The sequence below is a fragment of the Hylobates moloch genome, unplaced genomic scaffold, assembly GCF_009828535.3.
Source record: "Hylobates moloch isolate HMO894 unplaced genomic scaffold, HMol_V3 SCAFFOLD_19, whole genome shotgun sequence".
Classification (NCBI taxonomy): Eukaryota; Metazoa; Chordata; class Mammalia; order Primates; family Hylobatidae; genus Hylobates; species Hylobates moloch.
In genome coordinates, this window is record NW_026652294.1 from 14756920 (window position 1) to 14771298 (window position 14379).

At 57.8% G+C, this 14379-nt stretch overlaps 1 protein-coding gene across 2 annotated transcripts in view; it reads right to left on the bottom strand.

The window, feature by feature from the left end:
* MICALL1 (MICAL like 1) overlaps positions 1-14379 on the bottom strand; it is a 35062-nt gene that overhangs the window by 5423 nt on the left and 15260 nt on the right. Inside the window, exons 6-14 of one of the 2 annotated variants that reach the window (XM_058432008.1) lie at positions 13821-14275; positions 11616-11673; positions 10291-10670; positions 9209-9379; positions 8508-8923; positions 4462-4596; positions 3700-3826; positions 3491-3581; positions 3261-3334 (exon numbers count right to left, since the gene is read on the bottom strand). In XM_058432008.1, coding sequence (XP_058287991.1) covers positions 3261-3334; positions 3491-3581; positions 3700-3826; positions 4462-4596; positions 8508-8923; positions 9209-9379; positions 10291-10670; positions 11616-11673; positions 13821-14275 — 1907 coding nt within the window. The remainder of the gene's footprint in view (positions 1-3260; positions 3335-3490; positions 3582-3699; positions 3827-4461; positions 4597-8507; positions 8924-9208; positions 9380-10290; positions 10671-11615; positions 11674-13820; positions 14276-14379) is intronic. The other variant, XM_032139864.2, reaches the window with a different exon arrangement.

The following is a 14379-nucleotide window of genomic DNA, read 5'->3' on the forward strand; positions in this document are numbered from 1 at the left end:
GAGGCAAGATTCAGGAGGGACAGAGTGGGGCAGAGGCGAGGAGACAACAGGGAACCCCAGGGCTCCTCCAGCAGGAGAAGCAACATGACCCAAGTGACATAATGGGGCATTTATCCAAGGCTGTGGAGGAAGGTAGACTAGAGGGGATGCTGGGGGCAGGGAGCCCAGCAGGAGGCTCCAATGAAGCTGGGCACACCTGCTGCCCCTCTGGCCTCCTTTCCTCTCAAGGCCCCAGCCAACCCACAGGACCATCCCCAGGGGCCCACTGGGGCCCTAGTAGCCCAGCCTGCAGGCTCCAGGAATGAGTGCCCACACTTGGCCTTCCCTCCACAACATCTACCGCCACAGGTTTCCCTGCCTTCAAATAAATATCCTAGGCCGGGCCCGATGGCTCACACCTATAATCCCAGCACTTTGGGAGGCCGAGGCAGGTGGATCACCAGAGGTCAGGGGTTCGAGACCAGCCTGGCCAAATGGTGAAACCTTGTCTCTACTAAAAATACAAAAATTAGCCAGGTGTGGTGGCACACACCTGAAATCCCAGCTACTAGGGAGGATGAGGCAGGAGAATTGCTTGAACCCAGGAGGTGGAGGTTGCAGTGAGCTCAGATCACGCCACTGCACTCCAGCCTGGGCAACAGAGCGAGACTCTGTCTCAACAACAAAAAAAATAAGTAAATATCCTTAGCCAAGAGTGGTGGTGGGCGCCTGTAATCCCAGCTACTGGGGAGGCTGAAGCAGGAGAATCGCTTGAACCTGGGAGACAGAGATTGCAGTGAGCTGAGTTCACGCCATTGCACTTCAGCCTGGATGTCACAGTGACACTCCATCTCAAAAAAATAATAGGCCAGGTGCAGTGGCTCACGCATGTAATCCCAGCACTTTGGGAGGCCAAGGTGGGTGGATAACGAGGTCAGGAGATCAAGACCATCCTGGCTAACACGATGAAACCTCGTCTCTACTAAAAATACAAAAAATTAGCTGGGTGTGGTGGCGGGTGCCTGTAGTCCCAGCTACACGGGAGGCTGAGGCAGGAGAATGGCATAAACCCGGGAGGCGGAGCGTGCAGTAAGCCAAGATCGTGCCACTGCACTCCAGCCTAGGCGACAGAGCGAGACTCCGACTCAAGAAAAAAAAATAATAATAATAACAAATAGGGCCGGAGCTCGGTGCAGTGGTTCACGCCTGTAATCCCAGCACTTTGGGAGGCCGAGGTGGATGGATCGTGAGGTCAGGAGATCGAGACCATCCTGGCTAACATAGTGAAACCCCATCTCTACTAAAAATACAAACAATTAGCGGGGCGGGGTGGCAGGCACCTGTAGTCCCAGCTACTAGGGAGGCTGAGGTGTGCACCTGGGGAGGTGGAGCTTGCAGTGAGCTGAGATTATGCCACTGCCCTCCAGCCTGGGCAACAGAGTGAGACTCCGTCTTAATAAATAAATAAATAATAAATAAATAAATAAATAAATAAATAAATAGGGCCGGGTGCAGTGGCTCACGCCTGTAATCCCAGTACTTTGGGAGGCCAAGGCGGGTGGATCACAAGGTCAGGAGATCAAGACCTTCCTGGCTAACACGGTGAAACCCGGTCTCTACTAAAAACACAAAAAATTAGCCGGGCGCAGTGGCGGGCGCCTGTAGTCCCAGCTACTCAGGAGGCTCAGGCAGGAGAATGGCGTGAATCCAGGAGGCAGAGCTTGCAGTGAGCCGAGATCGTGCCACTGCACTCTAGCCTGGGCGACAGAGTGAGACTCCGTCTCAAAAAAAAATAATAATAATAAATAAATACCCCCCCAAAAAATAAATAAATAAATATCCTGAAGCCCCCTCAGCCACTGCCCCTTTCCCCTATGGCCTCACCTTGCCAAAATTGAGGAGCAGGTGGCCCAACCTGGTTCTGGGGACAGAGCAGGGCATCCAAATCGCCACCCAAGTTTGAATCCCACTTTGCCATTTCCCATATCTGGGGCCTGGGTAAGTTATGTCCCCAGTCTACACGTGGGGAAACTGAGACTCAGGGACATGAAATCTTTGACCAGTGTCACACAGTGAAGGTGGAGCTGGTATTTGAACCTGGCAGCCTGATGCCCCCAAGCAATGACCCTCATGGTGTACTGTACTCGGGGCCTCATACACTAGCCTCACCTTCCAAAAGCAACGTCCGGGACAGGCTTACAAGCCCAGGATGCACAGCCACCACACAGGGGGCTGGAAAAGCCACAGTAAGCCCCGGGGCCGGGCTAGCCAGGGAGGCAGAGGAACTGTGCCCGCTCTGGCCACAGGGCGCCGCTGTGGCTCTGAGTGGTGGCCACACCCCAGCCTCCTGTTGAGTTGGGAGTGACTCACACAAGGCAGCAGAAGCCTAAGACATTCTGTGGCTTCCCCTGGGACACTCCAGCCTCCCAAATTCCCCAGTCAGTGACAGTTCCCCTGCCACCATCCCCACACTCTGGAGGGGCTGTGTGTGCAGGGACAGCCCCAGATCAGAGACATGGATGGAAGCCCAGCCCCGTCACCAACAGCCAAGTCCCTTGACCTCTCTGGCCCTCCACTTCCCATCTGTCAAGATGGCCGTTGCCCAGGGCTGGCACCATGCCTGAGCCATAAGAAAGTGGTCAAAAGCCTTGGCTCCCAACTCTGGCATCTCCATAGTCCTGGGGTCTCTGCCTGCAGCTGCGGTTCACTGCATTCCACTGTCAGAGGGCGTGTGAGGAGCCCTCCTCACCAAACCCCAACTCAGCCACATGGTAACCGTCAGCCATCAGCCCCTCAGAGGGTACAGAGTCCACATCCACTGTCTCCCGGTCCCAAGAACACACGAGGAGGTGGGGACCTTCATTCCCGTCTTACACTTAAAGCCACTGAGGCTCAGTGAGGCTAAGAATCCTGCCCAAGGTCACACAGCAAGTTAGTGACAGAAGAAGGAACGGTCTGACCCACGCACAAATCAGGCCGGGTTGGTCCTGGGCCTGATCTTCATTCACTGAGAGCCTGTCATCCCTGGTACCACGGACGTCCACACCCCACACTGTCTGTGTGGTTCCTTCTCCTACCACAGCCCCAGCCACCTTACTGCCTGTTACAGTCTCTCCCATCCTCGGGGGTGACCCAGACAGCCCTGCCTCGCGCCTCCTCCTCTGGCCCTGTCCCCAGTCTGCCTGTGCATCCCACTGGGGTTTTGTCCGCCCACTCCCCCACTCCTCCGTGTCACCAGGCCCCAGGACAGGTGCCAGGGGAGTGCCAGTGGCTGCGCTCACCTGGCTTATTGAGGAGGCACCGGAGCTCATACTCGACATCAGCCTGGCGCTGCTCCAGGTTCTGCTGCTTGAAGCTAGGGGTGGGAATAAGATGACTCTTAACAATTCTGCCCCAGCCCCGGCTGCCCTGCCCTGCGCTGTTACTCATAAGGGAAGAGGGTAAGGGTTCTCCATTCTAAGCTCTACGGATTCCAGGGAGGGATGCCCCGGGCAGGGGCAGGGGGACTCACACATAGATGAGCTCGGACTCTCGCCGCACCAGTAGGTGCTTCTCGTGGATGAGCTTGAACCAGTCCACCAGCATGTCATCCTCACGGCCCTCTGGAAGCCAGATACCCACTGAGGCCAGGGCTGGCTGCCATGCCTGGCTCAGTTCCCCGGGCAATAGAGGCTCCTGCCCCCAGCCCCACCCAGCAGGCCCTCCCAGCCGCTCCCGCACCATTCAGGCCGCCACGAAGCTTCTCCTCCAGCAGCACCCCACGGTGCTCCAGGGCATCCAGCCGGCGCTCAATGGTGTCCATCTCTCCGTGGATGTCCTCCTCAGGGATGTACTGGTCAGCCTGGACCTGCCCAACAGCATCTGGTCACCTGATGGCCAGCCGAGCCCTCCCCTGCCTGGTTGCTGCCAGGAGCCTTGCCCTCTTCTCTGGCCAGCATTGGCCACTGGTGGCTCCAGGGCCCGGGCCCTGCCCCCCACCCCAGCATGGTAAGAAGGCAGGGTCCCAGTGGGGAAGGGGCCAGTGTGGGGACAGCCACAACCCTGCATGCCACTGGTCCCAGCACCAACAGACACTCCAGAAGGTGGCATGACTCCCTGCCCTTCACGGAAACGCCTCCTCTCTGCCACTCCAGAAAGGGTATCACAATGTCAGTGAGAGTGACCTTATTACCGAGATAAACTTGAGAACACTCTAATCAGCTTAAGTAGCAGTGTATCATGAGTGCTTGATACTTGAACTTGTTAGTAACAAATTAAATGCACCACCCAACTGCTTTTGGTGGTGAAGGGCTGATCTGCTCCAAATCCCTCCAGGCTGCAAGTTAGACCTTCCAGTTGGGCCACCCAAGAGTGCTCTCTTGAGCATCTGAGGCCAGCTGCCCAGCCAGCCAGCCTCCCTAGAGTCCCAGGGGAAGCCTGCAGCTGCAGAGTGGGGGGTGCCAGCCCAGGCCAGCCTGGTCTCGGGGGGCTCCCAGCTGGTACCTTGCGTTTGATGAGTGGAAAGCCATGTCCAGGGGCAGGTGGCCTCGCTGGCTTGGATCCCTTGGTGGCCTTCTTTGTGGCTGGCGATGCTGCAGGTGATGGCTTCCGGTTAAAAGGATTCTCCTTGCAGGAGGACTAAAGGGAAGGAGACGTGACAGAGGGTGAGCCTGGGAAGAGGGCACATGAGACCCCAGCAGCCTGGTATTTGGGAACATGGAAAGCAGGCCAGCACTCCAGGGCCAGCAGGACCCAGGCAAAGAGACAGTCTCCTCGAATTCCATCTCTGATGCACTCAGTCATTCAACAAATATTTCCATTTCCAGAGCTCTTCCCGTGTGTCAGTTACTGCACTGGATACTTTTTACACTTTTTGGAGACAGTCTCACTCTGTCACCAGGCTGGTGTGCAGCTGTGGCGTAACCACAATCCTCCCAGCTCAGCCTCTCGAGAAGCTGGGACTACAGGCTCGCACCACCACGCCTGGCTAATTTTTTGTATTTTTTTTTTGTAAAGACAGGGTCTCACTTTGTTGCCCAGGCTGGTCTCAAACTCCTGGGCTCAAGTGATCCTCCTACCTTGGCCTTCCAAAGTGCTGGGATTACCACACCTGGCCTTTCCATACATCCTTGTTTAATTCTCCCAAACACCCTGCCAAGTGGATATTACAACGCCCATTTCACAGCTGAGTAAATTCAAGTTCAGAGAGGTTAAGTCATTTGCTCACGGCCACACACTTCCCATGAACCCAAGCTGGGATGAGAATCTGTCTGTTTCAGGGCCTGGGCAGCCATCTAGCATTGAGGGGTAGTGGTTAGAACCATGCCCATGTGGCAGGCAGTGCCCTACTGTGCCCCAGTGGTGGGGGTGCCTGGCTGTGCTAGCCTCAGAGAGGGCAGGGGTTTCCCTAGAGGCACAGAATGGCATTGGGTTTAGGGCAAGACAGAGCTATGGTAGTTCATTCGGGCCTCATAACCACCCTCTCCCCAGTGGGGACTCTGAGGCTCAGAGAGGTGAAGTTCCTCACCCAGGGTCACCCAGCCAGGAAGTGCTTGACCAGCAGATGGAGTCAGAGGGTACCTCCCTCCCTGCCAGAGAAAGACCTCATCCTCTGCTGCCCAGCCCAGTACCCACATACCCAGAGCCCAGGCTCTGCATCCTTCCGTGCCTCTGGGGAGGCCCCTGCCCTCTCTGAGGCCAGCACAGGCCGGGGCAGCCCCACCGCCAGGGCACGGCAAGGCTCTGCCCACCACATGGGCAACGTCACTATTTCCCAACCACTCTTCCCACCTTATCGGAAACAGACGTCACTGTGAGCCCCTTACAGAGGCCTCACCTGAGACCTGGGATGCTCCAAGAAGCACTGACCCAGCTTTCCCTCGGCAGCTGCGGAGCAGGGGGAGGCCTGTGCCAGCCCAGGGAGAGAGGCTCTCGGGCTGGGAGCTGCTGTGGGGTTTCTGAAGCAGGGAAGGTGCCGGGGCCCAAGTCTGGGCACAGCAAGGAACCAGGGCTTGGCTCCCACAGGGCAGCACCCACCCAATGACCCAGGGTGGTACCCCAAGGCCCCCACTTCCTCTGAAAGTCTCCCCTAATCCTGGGGTGACAGTGGGACAGGGGTTCCCCACAAGCAAGTGTACCTGGGGTTCTGCCCCCTCCCTCTAACATACCCAGAGGGGCCAGCAGAGCCAAGCAGCCCAAAGCCCCTGAGCCCCTCAAAGGTTTTCAGCCTTTTCCCAGCCCCAAAACTTCAGACCAATCCTCACGCAGCCCAGGACACCAAACACGAGAATCCGAAGGTGATCCACCCCTGTGCCCTCCACCACCAAGGAGCCAGGGGGTCTTTCGAGCCCTCAGGACACTTGCTGCCGCCAGCCCCTCACCATCGGTGGGAGCCCGAGGCCCAGAAGAGGATGGGGCCTGCCCAGGGAAGTGGGAGGCAGAGCCAGAATCAATGCCCAAGAGGCTCTTGCTGGGGCCAGGGAAGGTTCACTGATGCCTGAGGCACATGGGCAGGGTCAGGCCACAACTTCAGCTGCCCCACAAAGGCTGTCCTGCCACCCTCTACCTGGGGCCAGATGAGCCTTGGGAGCTCAGAGGACTGCAGAGCGTTGGGCCATCCAAAGGCGCTGTGGCTGCAAGAGAGGCCCCTCATGAACTGGGTGCCCGGAGGAAAGTACTGAGCCCAGGCAATCCCCAGGCTTTCAGTATGGGGCTGAGAAATAGGTGAGCCCACAGCACACAGCATATTTGGAACAGGAGCAGCCTGGATGGGTGCCCAGCCAGACACTCCACACGCCCATGTCACCTGAGAAAAGACAGAACCCAGCAAGGCAGCAGGAGGACAGCATATGGTCACGTCTGCTCTCCTTGGTAAACACTCCTCATGGCACACAATGGAAGCGCCCAGGAAAGCTGTGTGTCCTAGGTCCTTCTGCGTGTTGGGGGCTGACCCCCTGCCCACTACAAACTCCACACGCAGCAGCGTGGTCATTATAGCACCTCCCCCTGACCTGGCTGGGAGTGCCCTGGGGACAGGGACCACAATGTCCATATGACCTGTGGAGCCCAGGCAGCCATGCACATGGGAGGCATTCAGAGACCCCAGCTCCCCTGTTCCGTGGCAGGGAGATCCAGGTCTCTGCAGAAGGGAGTCAACCCCTCCCCTCTGTGCTCTACCCTAGGTCACCTTCCAAAACGACCATTACGTCTATCTCCCTGAGCAGATCGTGAGCCCCTGGAGGCCAAAGACAGGGTCTTTTTTTTTTTCCGAGACAGAGTCTCACTCTGTCGCCCAGGCTGTGGGCCATCTCAGCTCACTACAACCTCCACCTCCCGGGTTCAAGCAATTCTCCTGCCTCAGCCTCCCAAGTGGCCAGGATTACAGGCGCCCGCCACCACACCTGGCTAATTTTTGTATTTGTAGCAGAGACCAGGTTTCACCATGTTGGCCAGGCTGGTTTCAAACTCCTATCCTCAAGTGATCTGCCTGCCTCAGCCTCCTAAAGTGCTGGGATTATAGGTGTGAGCCACCACGCCCGACCACGATAGGGTTTTAATACAACTCTGTCCAGGATCTGGCATCAGTAGAACCTGAGTGAATGGAAGAGCGGACAGACGATACGGGATGACTGGTGGCTGGTGAGTGGAACTCAAATAGGCCAGTGGAGGAGATGGGAGGCAAACAGGGGCCCTGATACATAAGACCTGGGAGGCTATGTTTGTGGACAGGTGGATAGATAGGTGGGAGCTCTGGCAGATGGATGGAAGCATGGACAGATGGGTTTGTGCCTCAATGGACAGAGTGGGTAATGGGCAGATAGACTGGCCAAGGCCACTCAGGAAGTCAGAGGCCAGTAAAGACAGAAAAGGCCCTAGACGGCCGGGTGCGGTGGCTCATGCCTGTAATTGCAGCACTTTGGGAGGCCGAGGCGGGCAGATCATGAGGTCAGGAGATCAAGACCATCCTGGCTAACACGGTGAAACCCCGTCTCTACTAAAAATACAAAAAATTAGCTGGGCATGGTGGCGGGCGCCTGTAGTCCCAGTTACTCGGGAGGCTGAGGCAGGAGAATGGTGTGAACCTGGGAGGCGGAGCCTGCAGAGAGCGGAGATCACGCCACTGCACTCCAGCCTGGGCCATAGAGCGAGACTCCGTCTCAAAAAAAAAAAGGCCGAGTGCGGTGGCTCACAACTGTAATCCCAGCACTTTGGGAGGCTGAGGCAGGCAGATCACAAGGTCAGGAGATCGAGACCATCCTGGCTAACAGGGTGAAACCCGGTCTCTACTAAAAATACGAAAAATTAGCCAGGCATGGTGGCAGGCGCCTGTAGTCCCAGCTACTCGGGAGACTGAGGCAGGAGAATGGTGTGAACCCAGGAGGCGGAGCTTGCAGTGAGCCAAGATCACACCTCTGCACTCCAGCCTGGGTGACAGACAGAGACTTCATCTCAAAAAAATAAAGAAAAGGCCCTGGACATTTCTGCTCTGAGACCAGACCCGCATCCACTAGAGAGGATGTCACTTTTAGTGAGGGTGAGGGGGCACTCACCTTTACCTGCAGCTGTGGGGATGAGCTTCCAGGGGAAGGCACTGGGCTCCTGTCTCCAACCAACAAGAGAGGCGTGGGAGTGGCGCCACTGCAGGGCTTGGCTGGCTGGGGACCTGAGCTGCCCCTGGTCCTGGGGGCAAGGCCAGGGCTGGCTTGAGGCATTTGTTCCACTCTAGGCTCCACTAGTTCCCCAGAGGAGGCCAGGGAGGAGTTGGTAGAGAGGCTGACAGGGTTTCCAGGGGTACCAGGGGCATGGACAGCAGGCTCTGAGGAGCTCTTGGGCACAGCTGGTGGCTCCAGAAGCTCCGCACCTGCAGTCTGGCTGGAGCTCTCGGACAACAGGCTCTCCACGCTGAGCGCTGGCGACGGTGTGGCCGAGGGCGGCTCCGAGTGCGAGAGGCGGGAGGTGTGGAGAGCTATGCGGATGAGCACCAGGACACCTCACAAGGGGAGCACCACAAGGGCTTCCAGCCCCACCTCCCGGCTCCACTCTCAACAGAGCCACAGGCAGCCCAGGAAACCCAAGCCCTCCACATCGAGACAGGGCCAAGGCCCAGGGAACAGCAAACACCCAGCAGGACGGAAGTCATGAGGTGCATCCAGCCACCCGAGTCCATCCCGCCCGCCTTGCGTTCTGCCTGCTGCCTCCACTTCCCTACACTCCCCCATAGCCCCCATGAGGGCACCCACAGCAAAACCACCTTGGGAACGCCAGAGGAAGAGAGGCGGCCCCTCCTCTGCCCCTGATCTGCAGTGCAGAGGCAGGGGGGAGGAGCACGCAGCCCTCGCAGCCACCAGCTCTGGGACAGGCACTGCCGGGCACCAATTTATCTCCTCGTGGCCGACGGATATGATGCTTCCAAACACATTATCTGCATTTTCCAGATGAGGCAACAGGCTTAGAGAGGAGAGGGCGCTCACCCCAGCACGGGCTGGGATTGAATCCGCTGTATCTGACTCCAGAACTCATGCTCCTCTGCTATCCGCTGAAGCTGCCCACCACTTCCAAGCAGACAGGCCAGCCTCAGCTGGGGTCCCAGGGCTCCACTCAGACCCCCTGAGCACCTGCTCTGCCAGCTCTGGCACGCTCTTGCCCCACTGTGAGAGGGGGTCCCATGGAACTCTCAGAGGCGGCCAGACCCAGCCATGGTGAAGGTTAGGGCCAAAAACCCAGCTCAGGGTATCAGAAGACTGGGAGAAGGTGAGAGCCAAAAACTCCAGCGTTCCTGGGTGAGGGGGGAAGCACTGGGCAGAGGAGGCCCAGCAGCCTGGAGCTGAGCCACCACATCACATGGAGGACTACAGACAGACTCAGGGACAGTCAGAGTCATTACACCTGGTCACACATGGCCAGGTGAGAGCCCAGGTCGCTCAGGAACTGCAGCGACAGTGACGGAGTTAGGCAGGATTCAAGAAAACCCCTCCTTTCCATGAGCCCCTCGCTGCACTGAGCACACCACTAGACAGCACATTTAAAAAGCACGACAGGGAGGGTGAAGAGATGGACTCGGGCCAGACTCCACAGGTTCAAATCCTGCCTCTACTACTTAAGCATTGAGAGGCTTTAAGCAAACTACTTAGCCTCTCTGTGCCTCAGTCTCCTCACCTGCAAAGTGGAGGTGACGATACCTACTCACAGGTTTGCTCTAGGATTAAATGGGAAGTCACTCATGAAACACGTGGTGCCTGGCCTGGGAGGCTCTGCCTCACCACACCCCCTCCCCAGGCCTGGGCCCTACCCCCAAGTTCCGACTGTTAGGAGAGCTCCAGGAAAGGCACTCACCCAGTGGGGACGCGCTGGGTGCGCGCGGGGCAGGGCGCTTCTTTGTCTTGGGGCTGCTGGTGGGGGTGATGCCATACCAGGGGTGCAGGGACTTGGGTGTGGACTCCGGGTGGCCCAGGGCAGGGCTGGTGGCCAAGCTGGGTACAGCTGGAGCCTCTTCCTCCTTGTCCTCCTCCTCCTCAAAGGGGTTATAGGGTTTGGACTCCAGGCTGGCCACTGGGCTCGGCTGGGCCACCTCCTCGGTGCCTCCATTCTCCACCTGCCTGCCGCCCTGGCTTGGTGGCCCCGGGCTGCTGCTTGGGGGAAGTGGGGCTGGCTTCTTCTTTGGTTCTGCCTGCACCAGCGTGATCCATGGGGGGTCCTTCCTGGGGGCTGGTGTCCTGGAGGGAGCGGGGAGGCAGCAGAAACCATTAGTAGAGGCAAGGGGTCAGCTTCCTTCTCTCTCTAGACAGTTTTGACTCCACTTCAAAGGGGGTAGATGAGAAATGGCTGTTTCCCTTCTCCCACCCCCAGCCCCATGGGGCCAGTCTGAAATGGACTGTTACAGTCACAGTCCTTGAGGCCCAGAGAATGTGAACGTTCAAGTCACAGAGCTGCTGTTAACCCAGCTCAGGAAAGGATCAACGAGGGGCTCTGCCATCTACAATCCATGTAACCTGGGAAAGTCACCTGACCTCTCTCTGTATTGGTCTCTCCTTCCGCTCAATGGGGACCTTAATAATCCTTGCCTCACAGGGTTGGTGTAAGGATGCAGTGAGCTATGGAGTCCAGCACCGGGCGGGGCACTGGGGCACCTGCTGAGTGCCAGGGACTCAGTAAACGTTAACAACTGGCACAGCCATGGCCCACCTGGCTCCCTACAGACCGACCACATGGGGGAAGCATGGCCCCCAAATAACAGCTGAAGTAGATGTCCTCCATGTGAAGCAGGGTCCCGTGCTGCAGGACCTGAGGGACTGGTACTACAGCTGAGCTTTCCCAGGTCTTTCTATACTCTGATGCTAAGCCTCGAATCAACTCTATTATCAAGCCTCAGCCTCCCACGTTACAGGACAAAGGAGCCTGGAGAAGTGACGGGTACCAGAGGTGGCTGCCTGCACCGGGCACTGCCCACAGGAGCAGGGACCTGGGGAGAGGGCCAGGCGCTGGCCGCAGGAATCCCGGGGTGAGCCTCAGGAGACGGGGTGTGGGCCCAGCTCTCCTTCCCCTCCTGAGCCCCGCCCTGCCCATCCACAGGAAGCCTCTCTCCCTACTCGGCCCCAGAGTACCCCGATTCCCACCACCAGGGCCTCCAAAGCAGGAAAGCCCCTCAGGGATCGACATACCCCTCGGACAGCTTCGGTGTCCCCCTCGGCTTGGGGACAGGAGGTTCATGCAGTCTTCCTAGATGGGAAAGGAGAGTGAGCCAGGCCTTCATGGGCAGCAGGAGGTGGGCACCCAGGGAGCCAGCCACAGCACCTGCCTCCCCAGGAGCGCCCCGCCTTCCTCCTGGCACCCTCGCACCTCCCCAGCCCAGCCCATGGAGATTAGATAAGCACCCAGGTGGCTGAGAACAGTCAGGGGTCAAGGCCAGGCCACCTGAGACCCCATTTGCATTTCATTTGAGAAGAAACCCAAATCCCCTCAGACACCCCCCACCAGTGTGGGCAGAAAACATCATCTCAACTCAGCCTGGGAGCCACCTCCTCCTGGAAGTCCTAGACTCCGGAGTGTCCTCTGTGAATCCCACAACAGCCCCTGCTCCCCTCCTTCCAACTTAACAAGACTTCCACAATCCACTGAAACCCTTGCCTGTCTCCACCTCAACGCTGGGAGCGCCCTGAAGGCACAGATAGGCCTGAACAGTATTCTGTGTCCCCAGTGGTCAGCTCAGATCCAGCCTCCACGAAAGCTGAACAAATAGAATGTTCTGGTGCAAGTCGCAGGGTGACCCTGGGAGTCTCTCTCCCCATGGCCACCAATGCCTTCCCTAATGGAATGATAAGGGCTGCCCAGCAGCCTTATACAAGGAGTCTCAATCCTACAAGCTCACAGAAACCCGGGGAGGTCATCTGGGAGCATTCCACAACGTGGGGTTGGGGGAGAATGCACCCACAGAATGGGCCAGGGGTCTCCACTGCAACTCACACTGGATCCGGAGCCCACCTGACCCCTCTGCTCTCCCCAATCCCCTGAGCTCTCCCCTTCTAGACATAGACAAGCATAGAGGCTGGGCATGGAGGTCACCTGCAGTGTGCCTGTGGATGGGCCAGGACATACAGGAAGGACACCAATATGCAGAGTCCCAGAGAGCTCGGGGGACACACGGGCACATGCAGAGTGGCACTTACTACACACCCTGAAACTAAAGCCCACAAGAACAGATGCAAAAGAGCGCATGCAGAGGGAGGCAGCGTAGGGGCGGGGCCTGGGTCTGTTTTGTTTGCACCGTCCCAGCATGGAGAACACAGCACGGCAAAGGCTGCAGGAACTCGGCATTTGTGGCAGGAATTAATATCCTCAGAAACAGGCCAGGCACGGTGGCTCACGCCTTAATCCCAGCACTTTGGGAGGCCAAGGCGGGCAGATCACCTGAAGTCAGGAGTTCGAGACCATCCTGGCCAACATGGTGAAAACCCATCTCTACCCAAAAATACAAAAATTAGCCAGACACAGTGGTGTGCACCTGTAGTCCCAGCTACTTGGGAGGCTGAGGCAGGAGAATCGCTTGAACCTGGAAGGCAGAGGTTGCAGTGAGCCGAGATCGTGCCATTGCACTCCAGCCTGGATGACAGAGTGAGATTCCGTCTCAAAAAAAATAAAAAGTAAGAGCCCAGCACAGCGGCTCATGCCTGTACTCCCGGCACTTTGAGAGGCTGAGGTGGGCAGATCACCTGAGGTCGGGAATTCAAGACCAGCCTGGCCAACATGGTGAAACCTCATCTTTACTAAAAAAACAAAAAGTAGCCAGGCTGTGGTAGCCTGTAATCCCAGCTACTCAAGAGGCTGAGGCAGGATAATTGATTGAACCCGGAAGGCAGAGGTTGCAATGAGCCGAGATCGCACCACTGCACTCCAGCCTGGGTGACAGAGTGGGATTCTGTCTCAAAAATAATAATAATAGGCCGGGCATGGTGGCTCATGCCTGTAATCCCAGCACTTTGGGAGGCCGAGGCAGGCAGATCACCTGAGGTAGGGAGTTCAAGACCAGCCTGACCAACATGGAGAAAAAAAAAAAAATATAAAATTAACCAGGATGGTGGACATCCTGTAACCACAATGGGAGGCGAGGCAGGAGAATTGTTGAACCAGGAGGTGAATTGCATGATCGAGGTCCGCCATGCACTCCCTGGGGGACAAACAAAATCACTCAAAAAAAAAAAATAAAATATATATATATATATTATATATATATATGCCAGGCCCCCATACAGCACAGCACACAGTGGCACAGATGGAGAGGGGCCCACCAACACTCCCAGATGCACAGACTTTTCAATAGATAGTGCACTGCCACCCAGTGCCCCCTGCCCCGACTGCACCCTGCTCACCGTTCACCAGGCTGCTGCTGCCAGCCTGCTCCACCAGGTTCTCCTGCTGCAGACTGGAGCGGGGCCGGGGCATGGGGGGTGCTGGGGCAGTGCTCTCGGAGGCCTTCCTGGGGGCAGGGGTGGGGCGGCCCACAGGAGGGCTGGCCAGCTCCTGTGGTTTGCCAGGAACCCGGGGCTTGGTAGGGATCTGGGGCCGGGCCTCAGGGCTGGCCTTGGGTCCATCGGCCTCAGGCCCTGCAGGAGCACTGGTGCTGGGGCCGCCTCCTGGAACATCCTTGGCATCTTCTGTGAGTTGCTGCTGGTGCTGCTGCTTTGGCTGTGAGAAGGGCCCAGGCCTGGTCCCCGACCGTGTCCCGGGGCCCAGCCTGGCACAGTGTTCTGCACACACAAAGGTGCCCTCCTCGGGCCCATTCTCATAAGCCCCAGGGAGCAGGGTACTGGAACACCGCCGACACCTGGCAGGGGACAGGACAGGGGTTCACTTAGCCAGGCAGCCGGGCCCAGGCACTGGCTACCCCTCCAGCCGCACCCACGGCTGTCTCCTCCCTTCCCACCTCCC